Below are 14824 nucleotides of genomic sequence, written 5' to 3' on the forward strand. Positions count from 1 at the left end.
TGTTTGTATCTGCCTGACACACACAATCATTGGAAAGTGAAAAAGGAAAGGAATCTGTTCATTGTATGTGAAGCAAAAATGCAACATCCTGACCCTGACGGGAAACTCAATTTTCGTGTTGTTGTTGTCAAGCATTTGAGTGCGTTGGAATGCTCCAAGGGCTGAAGGCACACATTCGGTATGGTGAATGGAATTAGGTTTAGCGAAACTGATTCATTGTGCAGTCTTGCTAGATTGGAAAACCATGGTATTTAGTCTTCTGTTAATATATGCAATACATTAAGAGAGTAGCTGGCAGATCCTTTTTGAAAATGTCGTCTCACAAGGACATGTTTTACAAATTTAAAGATGAATGCTTTGCAATGAATATGCCTTTTCTTATATCATGAAAATTCAGTTGACTCTGAATGATTATCTGAATGGTTTGCAGGAAAAGTTGGAATTAAGGCAGAGTCTTCTGTTGATGAGTGTGAACTTTTGTTTACTAGAAGTAATTATCCGTTTATGTGTGTACAAAAAGACAAGTCTCCTTAGGAGACTGCATATAGAAATATGTTTCCTAATAAGAGTTCCAGAAAAATCCACTGATTTCTAATTTTCTATGAAAAGTCCAGATGAAAATTACCAAGTATTTTGTAGTCTTTATTTTAGTGTGTATTTTAAACTGTTATTTATGAAAGATAAAACTGCAGTTTTGTATATATCTCTATATATCTAACTATATCTGCATATACCTGACTATATATAAAAGTGATATGGTACCATTTCAACTTAGAACTTTAAAAAGAAATGATTATAGTAGAATGGTGAAAAGAGGAGCCAGAAGTTCTGGGATACAAACGTTTTCTTTTGCACTCTGATTTCAGGGACTTATGTCAGAACTTCCTTCATTTGTACAAATAACCAACATAGTCAGGTGGTCCATATAGTCTGGACCCAGGCAAATATACAGGATGGCATTAAGAACATCTTCAGTCTTTACTAAGAATTGTATTATATGATTTGTTTCCTGACTTTATGGACACCCTGTATTAAACAGCTGCTTTGTGAAGGTGCTTTGCAAGGGAAGCACACAGCATGTCGCAGGCCTGCTCCTCCAACCAAAAGGCTGTGTCTTCACCTGCTCCCACCACTTTTCTCCCTGCCCAGGGCAGGTGCATGTACCCTTTCCAAAGTTTCTGAAGTTGAAATTATTGGGCAAATACATCTTAGAAAGGGAAAATGATAATACAAAGTAGCAGATAATGAAAATGAAGGGACAGTCAACTATAGGGGATCAGAGGCAGGGGGAAGTCATCACAGGCTTGGGGGAGTCAGGAAGGCTTCCTGGAGAAGGTGAGACTTAGACTGAGCATTTTGGGTCAAGTGCAGATGATGAGGATGGGGTGGCCCTTCTGGGCAGAGAAAAACGTATGCTCCTGTTTGATCACCACTGAACGTAATTTGTGAACTTCTCTAAAGGTGCGCCAGGAATCTACCACAGGTGCTACCCAGCACTTCCTGTGCCTCATTTGTAAAATCAGGGATTGAGTCTAATCTCAGAGGCCCCTTGTAGCTCTGTGGTTAATTGTGATTTATAAGCAACAAGGCTTCCTGCCTCTGGTTACCTTCAAAAACAAATGACAAAAACCATTTGACACATTTTTTTCTTCAGTCCCATCTTATTGCAAACCTCACATTTCTGATGCGAAGATCTTTGTCATTCTTCCCTTTTCCAGGGCAAATGTTCTTGTCCCTTCCCTGGGCCTTTTCTTTATCTGCTGATTGAGACTAAACTGATCATTTAGCACATGGCAGGAAGCTGTGGGTGCTGAATCATCATTTCTCGCCTAATCTATTCTCATGCAGCTGGCTCCCTTGCAGTCCTTCAGCCTAGATGAAGAGAGAAAAGAGGGTGAGGGAATTCAATTCCCAAGTCAGGCACTCGAAATGAGAAAAGGCTTTCCTGCCTGAGAGGTGTTCAGAGGAATCTGGTATGACAGATTTGAGCCAAAGCTGTGAAAAGAGTGAAAGACACCAGGATAGAGAAATCGGGGTGTTGCAGAGTGGTTGATGGGGTGCTTCTAAATTTCACAACGTGAAAAACACTGACAGTATAAAGCTATGTCTTAGAAATCAGAAGTAAGCTGTCACCTCTGCTTAGAACTGCATTACCCCTCCCTAAATAACACGAATTCTGAATTTTCTGAAGAATTAAACTTTTTTTTTTTGAGACAAGGTCTCACTCTGTCACCCAGGCTGGAGTGCAGTGGCACAATCTTGGCTCACTGCAGCCTTGACCTCCCCAGGCTCAGGTGATCCTCCTGCGTCAGCCTCCCAAGTAGCTGGGACTAGGCATGCGCCACCATGCCTGGCTAATTTTTGTATTTTTTGTAGAGATGAGGTTTTGCCATGGTGCCCAGGCTGGAGAATTAAATTTTAAAAGTTGAATTCAAGGGAGTGTGAGTATTAGAATATTAGGGCCTTCTTAAGAAGGCTTGCTTTGGGGTCAGATCTCTGGCCCCAATGTCTTGTTCTCCCATTTTGTGTGTGTGTGTGTGCATGTGATTGCTCTTCAACCCATTTTCAAGTGACTCTTGTTAGTCAAGATTTGTCATGAAGATATGGACTAAAACATTTTCCTGTTTTTATTGATACTGATACTGTTGCAATTGATGCAACTCCACTAATCTAATTTCTTGGTCAATTTTCATTGTGCTAAAATTAGTGAATGCTCAAGGCTGTCACACGGAAGATTTGAGATTTAGGTCTATCTCTAAATCCATCTTACATATTGGAAATCTCTCAGACAGGACATACAATGTTATATACAACACACACACACACACACACACACACACTCTCTCTCTCTCTCTCTCTCTCTCTCTCTCTCTCACAGATATGCCAACAAGGAGGAGAAGTTAGAGATACAGGGGATTCAGACACCTTATTATACCAAAAATCAAACTTGCCCAAGAGTTTCTTGAAGGACATTTTGGCCTGGACAGTGTAGAATCCTCTGGAAAGGTGGGTAGAAAATGCTGAAGCTACCATTGGAAAAACAACTGCTCTATAAACGTGCAGCTGTAACATTAAATTGGAGATCCCTGGGGCACTTATAGAATCATAAATTCAGTAGCAATATTACTTTTAGGAGATTTGGATGAAGCAGTTTAAAATGAACTTAGAAGCCAGGTACGTAGTAGACAGTGGGAGGAGGATGACCAAGGAAGCATCTCGATGCTTACTTATCAGGAGGCCTTGCATCCTCGTATTTTGTTTGAACACATATTTTATTGTGGAAACTTAAAAAAAAATTATATTTACTGAGAATACGTTTTAAAAATATAAAACTTATCTTGATCTTTCTAGCTGTTGCTATGGTTTTGAGTAATACATCATTAAAGCTGTGGCACTCCAATGATGTATTAAAGTAATATATCATAACAATGCCATGGCTTTGATGATATATTAATGTAATACATCGTTAAGGCGCCATTGGCCTCATGATGTATTACTCAAAACACTACCAATTGGTTAGATCAACACGCAGAGACCTGTGTGTTAGGAACAGAAGAATGGCAAATGATTTTGGTCCAAAACACAGTTGAACTTCTTAGAGATGTCTCACCCACAAAAGCAGTTCTGTTAAGATTGGATGGGCTTCAAAGGCTTGCTCAAGAATGGTGGGGTTGAATCGCAGTGAAGGGCAACAAAGACATCTGCTCTGACTATATTAGAAACCTGTGCCTGGGACCAAGTTTTCACGCGGGGGAAGAAGAACATGCCTATGTTTTACCTAGCAACAAACAATGTGGTTTACTTGCATGATTTCATTAAATCCCCACTGAAATACTATAAACAAACTCAGTTTTAGAGATCAGGAAGCTGAGGTGCAGAGAAGTAAAGTGAGGTCTCATAGCTGATAACTAGTGGAACCAGGACTTGAGTCTATCTCTACCTAACTCTAGAGCTGGGCTGGGTGGGGTCATTCTAATTTTGTGCCCCCAACTTAGGAAATTATTTTTTCTATCTTTAAAGAAAAACTTGGGAGTGAGCTGGCTTCCTGTCTTCTCCCATACCCTCCCTCATCCTCCATCCTTTTAGGTATACAATACACAGAGAAGGTACTTGGAAAAGTAGATCTGGAAAAACATAGGCAATGCTAGACAGGTATTTGGCAGTTGTTTTTTGTTTTTTCTCAGGGTCCTACTAAATGCCTGAACTGTGATTGAGGGAGGAATGGCCCCTGGTAGGGGGGACTCTGCTGGTGACCAAAAACATACCTTTGCCCCAAGCTCCCCTATTGTTCAATTGAAAGGCCTCCTCCCTAGCTTCCTTGCTTCCACTCTTGCTCCCACTACAAATCCATCCTCTACACAGTAGCCAGAGTGATTACTTAAAAATGTAAAATGTCATGTCATCATTTTTCCCTAGTTCTTTTCAGAAACTTCCCGCTGCACTTAGAATAAAATCCAAACTCATTACCCTGGCCTCTGAGGCCTGGACTTTCTTGTGGGGCTTCACTGGTCTTCTTTCTGCTCCTTGAACAGGCTCTTTGCTTTTGCACAAATCAATGGACTTTTGCACTAATCTATGAAATTGACCAGCTTTGTGTGGTTCTTTCTTGTCACTCAGGTGCCACTGAAATGCCACTTTTTCAGAGAGGCTGTCCCAGATCACCTGTTGACTCTTGACCACATTCCCTGCTGTTCTCGTCTTCTCACTACCTAATATATGACAGTTTATCTGTTTATTGTCTTTCTCCTGCAACTACCAGTGGAAAGCTTGGACCCTGCCCCTCATGTTCCTGGCTGTATCCCCAGGGCCTACCACAGCCTGGTACATAGGAGGGGCTCAACAAAGATGACTAAAACCAAAGACTCTATGTATATTGTGTGATTGACCATAGTGAAGATTCAAACATGAGGTGTTACAGAGCTAAACAAAAATGAGATCGAAAATAATACAAAAGGAGTCTGAAAAAGACATTTGACACATGTGTATAAAATAAGAAATGTGCCCTCTCCACAGGAATTAGAAGAGACTGAGAGCTGAACTAGGATTTAGTGAATGCCGAGGCAGACTTTGCAGGGCTCCTTCCATGCATGGCCCATTCTGAGCCTCCGGGGGAAGGGTGTGTGTGTGTCACATGGTTGTATGTGATTACATTTATGTTCACATGGTCATATATTTGTGTGACGTTTGGTGAGAAATTTTAACCATACCACTCCACTCTCATACTTCTTCTCATGTTGGGTGATTTGGGATAGCTGTGGGTATTTTGTACCCACAACCATCACGGGCATTTTGTATTTGTACTTTAATACATTTTTCTTAAACAAGATCCCTGAATTATACTAGTTTCAGCCCCCGCCCACCACCACCAATTTAGATCCATTCCTGGTCGAAAGTACGTTATGGAAAGTTTAGAATGGGAAAAAGGAATATGGTTGCTAACCTCTTGATCGATCTATATGGTAGAAACTTAATTAATTTTAAATAACAGTTTCATTTTACAGTGAAAAGGAATTATAGCTTATGGCTTATTATAACTATTTCTTCTCAGAGAAAAAGCTCAAAGCCTGGAAAATATTGGGAGGTTTCTAGAACTTTCTTCCCCTTTACAACTCACATGTTCTTTGCCTTATTTTCTGGGGGTCTTGTAAAGCAATTGACTTTTTAATCTTGGATAAATTAACTCACATTAAGATGTTATTGATTTAGCGTTTCCCTTCCCAGAGGAATTTGTGGTTAGGGAATACTCGAGGGATGACAATGGAGTACGAGTAATTTAGGGCAACGTGGTACTTAGAGGCAAGAAACATTTAGACAGTCCTCAAATTAAGATAAGTCCTGACTGAACTGGCCCTTAATTACCAAATGAACTAATTAAGGCAATATTTGCTAAGTGTCTTCCCTATGCCAACTGCTGGGGATTCAATGGTGACCTAAATCAGAAGCCGCCCCTGTTCTCATAGAGTATCCAGTATAAACTACCATGCCCACCCCCTCACCTCCCCAAGAGAAAAACCAAAAACTGTGTGACACAGACCTAGGCAGAGCTTGGCAGACAAAGCCCAGGTAGGACTTTACTGGACAGTGACCTGGGCTGGGCACCTTTGTGTGCAGGGCACAAACCCAGTAGGGTTTGCTCTGCCCACAGTCAGCTGTGGGAGACACAAAAATCAAATAATTGCTCACTCACCAAAGCTTGGAGGGAAAGGTATAGGGTCCCTACTAGCTTATGACCGAGATCCTTGCCTGGACAAGGGCATCAGCAAAGGGCTCCCTGACAGGCTGCCCATGGCACGGAGATTTGGGAGATCAGGATGAGAGTCTAAGGAGAGTTCAAAGGGAGGATGTGGTTTGGAGGTGAGACCTGGTGGGTGTACCAGACAGAGGGAATAGCATGTGCAAAGGCCCAGAGGTGGGAGAGAGCACGACAAACTTGGAGGACTTCCAGAAAGCCTGTAGAGTTAGAGGGCACAGAGAGATCACGGAAGCTTGGGGAGAAGGCAGGGCCACAGCATGCAGTCCTGAGGCCCTACTCAAGGGCTTCATCTGAGGGGCAAGGGAGTATTTTTTGAAGGAATGGTGACATTCAGCAGACATCAAAAAGATATACCTGGGCTGGGCGTGGTGGCTCATGTCTGTAATCTCAGCACTTTGGGAGGCCGAGATGGAAGGATTGCTTGAGGCCAGGAGTTCGAGAGCAGCCTGGTCAACGTAGCAAGAACTCATCTCTAAAAAATTTTTTAAAAATTTTAAAAAGACATTTCTGGTTTCAGTGTGGATATGTGGGGGTAGAGGTTGTGGGGAGACTAGTGGGAGGCTCTTACTGTATCATGGTTTGGGTGAGAACACTGGCTTGGACTAGGGCAGTGACACAGGCAACCCCTTCAGCTTTTTGTGGTTACCTGTCATGGTCATTATGTGTATCCTGGACTCTTTTCGCAAACCAAACAAATCAATAAGACCTCAGATAATGAAGTCTTCAATATTATTTTCTTTTCTTGCTTGAGTTTTGAAGTATTTTCTTCATATTTCAGATATAAGTTCACTCAATCCATCTCACTACAAGAAACTCGTTTTTCCCTGATCGTCTTTTCACAAGACTCTTTTGATCTGTACTTACAGCATTCTAGTTTGTCATAGAAACTCTCTATTTATTATTTCCATTAAGTAAAAATTTTTATCTTCATATGTATTAGTCATATAGTAAAATATAGCACATTACTCCAAAACTCAGTAGTTTAAAATAACAGTGAACATGCATAATATACAATTCTGTGGGTTAGGAACACAAATGGTTCTGGCTCCAGTTCTTTCAAAGTGATGTTGACCAGGCATGGTGGCTCATACCTGTAATCCCAGCACTTTGGGAGGCTGAGGCGGGCAGATCACCTGAGGTCAAGAGTTTGAGACCAGCCTGGCCAACATGGCAAAACCCCGTCTCTACTAAAAATATGAAAATGAGCTGGGCGTGGTAGCAGACACCTGTAATCCCAGCCACTTGGGAGGCTGAGGCAGGAGAATCACTTGAACCCTGGAGGCGGATGTTACAGTGAGTTGAGATCACGCCACTGCACTCCAGCCTGGGCGACAGAGTGAGACTCCATCTCAGAAAAAAAAAAAAAAAAAGTGATGTCAAGTACAGTTGAGGCCGCTGACATCCACAGATGTGGAGGGTGTGCGTCCAAGTAGCTCGCTCACATGGTTGGCAATTCAGTGCTGGCTGTTGGCAAGAGGCCTCAGCTTCCTGTCCTGTGGACCCCTCTATTTGTGTGTTCTCATGACATGGCACCTAGCTCCCCAGAGTGAGTGGCCCAAGAGAGAGCAAGGGAGAAGCTGCAATGTATTTTCTTTTATGATCTGGCCTTGGAAGTCACACTCCATCATTTGTACGATACCTTATTGATGATGCAGGCCAGCCCTACTTAATGTGGGAAGAGACTATGGACTACTTGGAGCATGAGTACCAGAAGGCAAGAATCCCTGGGGGCCATCTTGAAGGCCAGCCACCATAGAAGATGAGACACAAAATAATATATCCTCATATGCACATGGACAGATATCAAAGATCAATTAGACAACGTATCTTTCCTAATCTTAGGAATTACACTTCAATTTCTAAATTGTGTGTAAAGTACTCAATTTAGAAATAAATTAGTACTATAATTAGCACTATTTATAGTACTATAATTAGATTATAAATTTAGTACTATGAAGTACTAAGTTCAGTACCAAAAGGTCATGTTTCATGTGTCATTCACAATTGCTAAAAGATATAAAGAGAAAGCTTGACTTTCCAGTGTAAAACAATGTGAAATTACAAAATTCTAGCGTGCAAAAATAAACCTATTTGGCTTTAATTAATAATGAATACCAATTACCTATAATTAAACAATATACATAATTAGAATTAATTCTGGCAAATTATAATGGATGAATATTGTTTGTACTTTTTGTGAGACCTATTTAAGACTTTAGAGATTGTGGTAGGGAAAAAAAATTGTATGGTCCCTGAAGAGATTAAGCATAAACTCATAAAAAATAGAAATAACATACCCACAAAAATTTTCCAATTTTTTTTTAAATTTAAAAGGCACAATACAATAGCAAAAGAATGATATCTCATGGTTTGTTGCTGAATGGATTGCACAGCCAATAGGTGCCAATTCAAAAGAGGAAGGGATCCCTGCAGGCAGGCAGGCAATGAGCTCCTACGGAAGCGATGGACTCTGAGTTGTGTATCACAAGGCTGAAGAGAAGTCATCAATCAGTCAATCCAAGAATTTAATTAATCACCTATTATTCTCAAATATCAAGTTAGATGGGTATAAAATGATTCCTCCCTTCAAGGTGCTTTCAGTTCAGTACTGAGGTAAATAAAAAAGAGGAGGCTTTCTGGGCAAATGGAGTAGTATGAGCTGCAGTACAGTGGAATGGGGGTTTCATGAGTGATAAGGGAGAATCAGGTAGTGAATTGACAAGGGACTTCGAGATTTTTTTCTGCAGATGCTGAAGAATCAGTTATGTAATATCAATATATACTCTTTATAATATATATATATATATACACACAGACTATGTATATATGCATACACACACACACACACACACACACTCTTTTAAGTGCTCTCACCAGGTGGTGACCTGCTGACCGTGATGCTAACATATATTAGGTGTTGAGAGTAACATGAATAAATACAGGTCTGCCTGATTCCATGTATTCAGATGAGGGGCTGTTCAGGTAGAGGTGGTGGTGTGCAGGGTGGACCTAAGTAAGGAAGAACTGACAGCACAGAGGGCAGGTGCAACAATGCAAGTGAGGGAAAGAGGAGTGGATTCAAGAAACTATATACAGAGCAGAACTGAGAAAAGCATACCTTTGAGCTAAATAGCATTAACAAAAAATTCCCAAATCTTGATCCTGAAAACAGGATCAAGGCTCAATTGCCAGTGGCTTTTCCTTGTAGGCCACCATGGCCAACATTTCAGCATTTTTCTTGGGTTCAGTGTTTTCTCCAGCCGTCACTGGGAACACACAACTGGAATCCACTGGGCTGCCACCAAGGCCAGGCTTAGCCTTGCGTAAGTATCATGGAGAGTTATGGACTGAATGTTTGTGTCCCCCCTCCCATTTCTTTTTTAAAATATTACCCCCAATGTGATAGTATTAGGATGTGGGGTCTTTGGGAGGTAGTTTAAGTCATGAGGGTGCAGCTTTCATGAATGGGATTAGTACCCTTTTAAAAGAAATCCCAGAGAGCTCTCTAGCCTCTTACTACCATATGAGGATACAACGAGAAGACAGCTTTCTGTAACCTGGAAGATGGCCCTTCCGGAACCCTACCATGAGGGCACCCTGATCTCAGATTTTCAGCCTCCAGAACTGTGAGAAATAAATTGTTGTTATTCATAAGCCACTCAGTCTGTGGTACTTTGTTACAGCAGCCTGAATGGACCAAGGCATGGAGCCGTAGGAACAGCTGAGTGAAATGTACTAGTGGTATTTTCCTCTTGGGTTTTCCAATTCCCTTTTGTGTCTGCCTTTGATTTTATTGATACCAAAAGATCGAACACTGAAAGGCGAAGCCTACAGCCATTTTGGTCCCCAGGACTCCTGCAAGTCTTGACAGCCAGAAACAGTCAGGGCTGCTGTTACATACTATATCTGCTGTGGGTCACAGCCAACCTGTCCTGCAGTGGAGGGATGAGAGGTGTGTCCAGAACTAACAAATGCCTCTTCACCGTGCACTGCGCACACCACACCCGCTCGTAAGGTGTCTCGTTGTAACTGTCACTTTCTGTTTCAGGTCTTGTTGGATGACTCTGAGTCTGTGATAGGTGTGGCTAGGAAGTATGGTGTCTCCTTAGGGTGTGCCCCAGGCAGAGCCCCCAAATCTCCCAAGATTTATGGACGGTTCGAGGAGGCGGCTGGCAGTGAACTTTGACAGTGAGACAGTGAGTGGGTGCAGGGTGCCCAGAGCCAGTGCTGACCCTGGGCTTGGTGAATTAATGTGGTGAGCAGTGTCTCACTGAGCTCCTGGCCACTAAGTAGGGCATGTGGTGGTGACATCTGTGAGGAGATAATTGGGAACATCTTCCAATGAGGGATGAGGTTTCCTCCTGCCAGTCATGTTTCTGGGATGGTTGTGTTTGCAAATGGGTTAGAAATTCACATTTGAGGCTGGGTATAGTGGCTCACGCCTGTAATTCCAGCACTCTGGGAGGCCAAGGTGGGTGGATCACTTGAGGCCAGGAGTTCAAGACTAGCCTGGCCAATATGGCAAAACCCCATCTCTACTAAAAATACAAAAATTAGCCAGGTGTGGTGGTGGCTGCCTGTAATCCCAGCTACTCAAGAGGGTGAGGTGGGAGGATCACTTGAACCCGGGAGGAGGAGGCTGCTGTGAGCTGAGATTGCACCACTGCATTCCAGCCTGAGTGACAGAGTGAGACTCCATCTCCAAAAAAGAAAAAAAATTCACATTTGAGTGTTAAGTAGTGAATATGCTGTTTCAGATGCAATGGACTGATATGCACCTTGGTTATTAAATTTCCCTGTGACATACAGCAGTTTCTTGGGTAGTAAGAGACTAGTGAGTGTTGACCACTGACACAGGATCAGGATTTGTACGCCTGGCACTGCAGTTGTCTTATGGCTACAAGAAGATGTTGAACAGCTATTACAACTACGAACTAGGAACTTTCAGAGAACAGGCCATTTTCAATTTTTTCCATTTCTAACATTTTAAATTGCTAATGTTGTTTAAGAATTTGGTAACAAACTAGAAAGAAGTCAAGAATGAGAGAAATACAAGAAAAAATAAATGGGGCTGCTCACTTAAAGGTTTTTTCTGTCCTTATAATTCTCGCCTTTTTATAGTAATTTATAAATATACGGACATCCAGCATTAGAGTAGCAGGTTTGAGTAAGGCTTTGTGTGGTCTGCTGCAGAGGGCTGAGCTTGGTCCTTCAAGTTTGGCAAGGAGTTGAGGCTTAGGAATCTATGCTCTGCATCATCTATTCCAAAGTTTTAATATCTGCAAAGACCCAAAATGTAAGAAAAAAAATGGGCACAAAAAGTATTCATGTCTTACATATATTTAAGACATATTTGTGTCTTATGCAGAGGCAATATTGGGATATTGAAAATTAGAATGATTGCCCCATGCAACAAACATTTCAAGGAGTTTCTGCTCTCCACTCAATCCTGTACTAAGACTGGGTGGGAGCATAAGGAAACCACGAGCAAAATGATGAAAAATATTTATGGTAAGTGCTGCTGCCTGGGAGTCCACACTGTTGGGTAAAGGCTTAAAAAGGCACTATGGGCTCTGCTGGCTGTTGAAGAAATTACTAAGGTGCTCACATTTATAGAGACTCTTGGATGAAATTAATAGAATAATTCAAACCAGCTCAAGGAAAAATGAGAACTTATTAGCTCATATAAAGTTTAAGATAACAGAAAAGCAATTAAGAAGGCTTCTTCATGGCTGGATCCAGGTGCTCTGTGTCCACAGGAATCTGTCTCTCATCACATAAGCTCTGCTTTCCTCTGTTTGCTTTATTTTCAGGAAAATCTCCACCCAGTGGTGGCAACAATAGTCAAAGCAGTTCCAGACATTTGTTCTAGTACTCTTGCACTTAGAGGGAAGGGGAGAGCCTTGGTCCAAGAGCACTAGCCAAAGTACTGGAGGATGTTCTTATTGGTCATGCTTGAGCCAGTGCCCCTCCTTGAAGCCATTGTGATAGTTCTGTGGTGCCCTGGCCATCTCAAGGTCAAGGCCCACTTTTGGAACTGGAGGTCAAGGTCCAATCCCCAACCTGAAACATGGACTGAGGGGTGGAAGAAAAGCAGTTGTAGAAAGGAAAATGGGTCCTGTTACCAAAAGAAGGGGAAAGAAATACTGGGAAGGGAAAAAATAAAAGGTGTGCACCACAAGGGAGGTCTTAGTGTGTTTTCTGTTGTTATAACAGAATGCCTGAGACTAGGTCATTTATAAAGGAGAGTTTACTGGGCTTATAGTTCTGGAGGCTGTGAAGTCCAAGAGCACAGCATTAGCATACCACATGGCAGAAAGGAAGAAGTCAGAGGCAAAACATAGGGACTACCTCACTTTATAACAACGTGCTCGAGATAACTAATCTAGTCCTAAAAGAGAGTGAGAGCTCACTTACTCTCATGAGAAATAACACATTCCCTGGAGAGTAGCATTAATTCCTCTTAAAGACCTAATCACCTCTTAAAGTCCCTACCTTTCCAACTGCCACACTGGGGACCACATTTCCAGCACATGAACTCTGAGGGACATGCTCAAACCACAGTGGTGCTTGTGTTCACAGAGTCCCATCTCCTGTATACCACACCGGCAGCCAGGGTCCAGACTGGCCTCAGAGCCAACATCCCCCCGGCAAGGCATCAGAGTACATGTGGTCATTCTGCAACATTTCCCTGCTACCATTTCTCAAGGCTGTTTCATGTTTTCAATCGGTCTTTTAAAAAATTATAAATGTAAATGATTATGGCAAAAAAATTCAAATAGAAAGTATAAAAATATAAAATGAGAAAGAAAAGATGTCTCCCCCATCCTCTAAGCACCAGTCCCAAGTCTTTAAGATGACCAAAATGGTATATAGTTCTAGAAAATTTCTCTTTGAAAACAATTATCCATCCATCCAACCATCCCTCCCTCCATCCATCCATCCATCGATCCTCCTGCTTCAGCCCGCTTAGTAGCTGGGATTACAGACATGCGCCACCATGCCCCGCCAATTTTTGTATTTGTAGTAGAGACAGGGTTTCACCATGTTGGCTAGGGTGGTCTCGAACTCCTGACCTCCGATAATACACCCGCCTCTGGTTCCCAAAGTGCTGGGATTACAGGCATGAGCCACCGTGCCTGGCCTTTTTCTTTTTTTCTTTTTTTTTTGACTTGCATCACCTTTTATTACACAAAATAGATTTCAACCACGTGGCACATTCATTCTCGCTATAAATCTGGCTTAAAAATATCCCTAGGGATTCAGTGTCATCATGTCATGAGTTTCCTTTTATTGGCATCATGTCTCTATTGCAGTCAGAGTCCTCTCAAAGGACAAAAGCAGATGTGGCTGCCTTGGGTCAGCTGCACCCAGTGTGCTCCCAGCCTGCACGCTGGTGGCGCAGCTCCCATTATCATCTGGACCGCGACTGCTAGGGACTGCCAAAGCGGCAGCATGTCATCGCCTTCAGCCCTTCTCCAGCAGCACAACCAGTCCTCCCAGCTGGTCCTCTGGGGACCAGCCATCATAGCGCTGTGGTGGCAATGTCCCCAGGCAGCTGACAATCCTGGGCTTCTCTTTGGGCAAGCCTGGGCCAGGGCCTTAGGGGATCTCTGTGTCTATGGTATAAATCTGAATGAGATCAGACACAATATTATCAATGATTGGCTTGGTAAGGTCGTCACTAAACACCTGCCACCACGGCTTCTCAGCCTCGACCTCGGCGGGCACCTCGACTCCGTAGACCTGCAGGGCCAGGGAGAGCACCGCCACGGCGATGTGCTGGGCCTGGAAGCGGAGGCACAGTCCCCCGTGGTAGCTGTCCCGCAGCAGGGCCCAAGCAGTGACGGCAACGGGGGTCCGCTGCCAGCCGTTGCGGTTCAGCCAGTTCTTGAGGGAAACCAGGTAGTGGAGCAGGTACTTGTGTGGATGCTGGAAGGAGACCTGGAAGCGCAGAACTCTCAGCATGAGAAGCTCACACTGCACAATGCTGTCCCGGAGCCCCCAGAAGCGGGAGTCCAATTCCAGGGGTCCACTGCTTGGGTTGAAGTACCTGTTGGACACATTGATGATGTCACGAGCCCGCAGGTGCTGCTCTTCCACTTTGCCCGCCAAGTAAATGGAAGACATGGCAATCAGGAAAGGGTCACAGGCCTCCAGGTTGGTCTCGCAGAAGAACTTACGGTAAATGGTGCAAGCAGTGGCAATGGGAATGGACCGCATCCCTAGCTTGACACCTACCTCCATGATGAACCTCGCCACGTGGAAGTGCACCCTGGCTTCCGGCGCCGGCGGCCCCTCGTGGACTCGCGCTGCAGGGCTCCTTCCGCGGTCCTCCGGGCCCTCCATGAGGCCCCGCGGCTCCGGCGGAAGTAGAGGCAGGCCGAAGAACAGACTGGCCTTTTTCTTCCTTTCTTTCTTTTCTTTTTTTTTTTTTTTTTTAACAAGTTGTATCATATTATGCATATTGCTCTCCAACATGCGTTTTCACTTAATAATATTCTTGGCATCTTTCCCTATCAGCACACAAAATTAAAAACAAAAAAACCAAAAAAAAATAGCTGCATAATA

At 43.1% G+C, this 14824-nt stretch overlaps 1 protein-coding gene across 2 annotated transcripts; it reads right to left on the minus strand.

The window, feature by feature from the left end:
• Positions 1 to 13404: 13404 nt before the first annotated feature.
• Positions 13405 to 14602, minus strand: LOC129458476 (cyclin-Q-like). Of its 2 annotated transcripts, XM_055234345.1 has the most exons (2): positions 13946 to 14602; positions 13856 to 13885 (listed from the first exon to the last, which is right to left on the minus strand). In XM_055234345.1, the coding sequence occupies exons 1-2, from the start codon at positions 14600 to 14602 to the stop codon at positions 13856 to 13858; spliced, it is 687 nt and encodes a 228-aa protein (XP_055090320.1). The 2 variants fall into 2 exon arrangements, with proteins under 2 accessions (XP_055090319.1, XP_055090320.1); XM_055234344.2 differs by having other exon boundaries at positions 13405 to 14602.
• Between the last annotated feature and the right edge of the window lie 222 nt (positions 14603 to 14824).

This window comes from Symphalangus syndactylus, chromosome 19, assembly GCF_028878055.3.
Source record: "Symphalangus syndactylus isolate Jambi chromosome 19, NHGRI_mSymSyn1-v2.1_pri, whole genome shotgun sequence".
Lineage (NCBI taxonomy): Eukaryota > Metazoa > Chordata > Mammalia > Primates > Hylobatidae > Symphalangus > Symphalangus syndactylus.

Excerpts from the sequence above, each read along its gene's own strand:
- LOC129458476 (XM_055234344.2), bottom strand. The coding sequence starts at position 14,602 with ATGGAGGGCCCGGAGGACCGCGGAAGGAGCCCTGCAGCGCGAGTCCAC.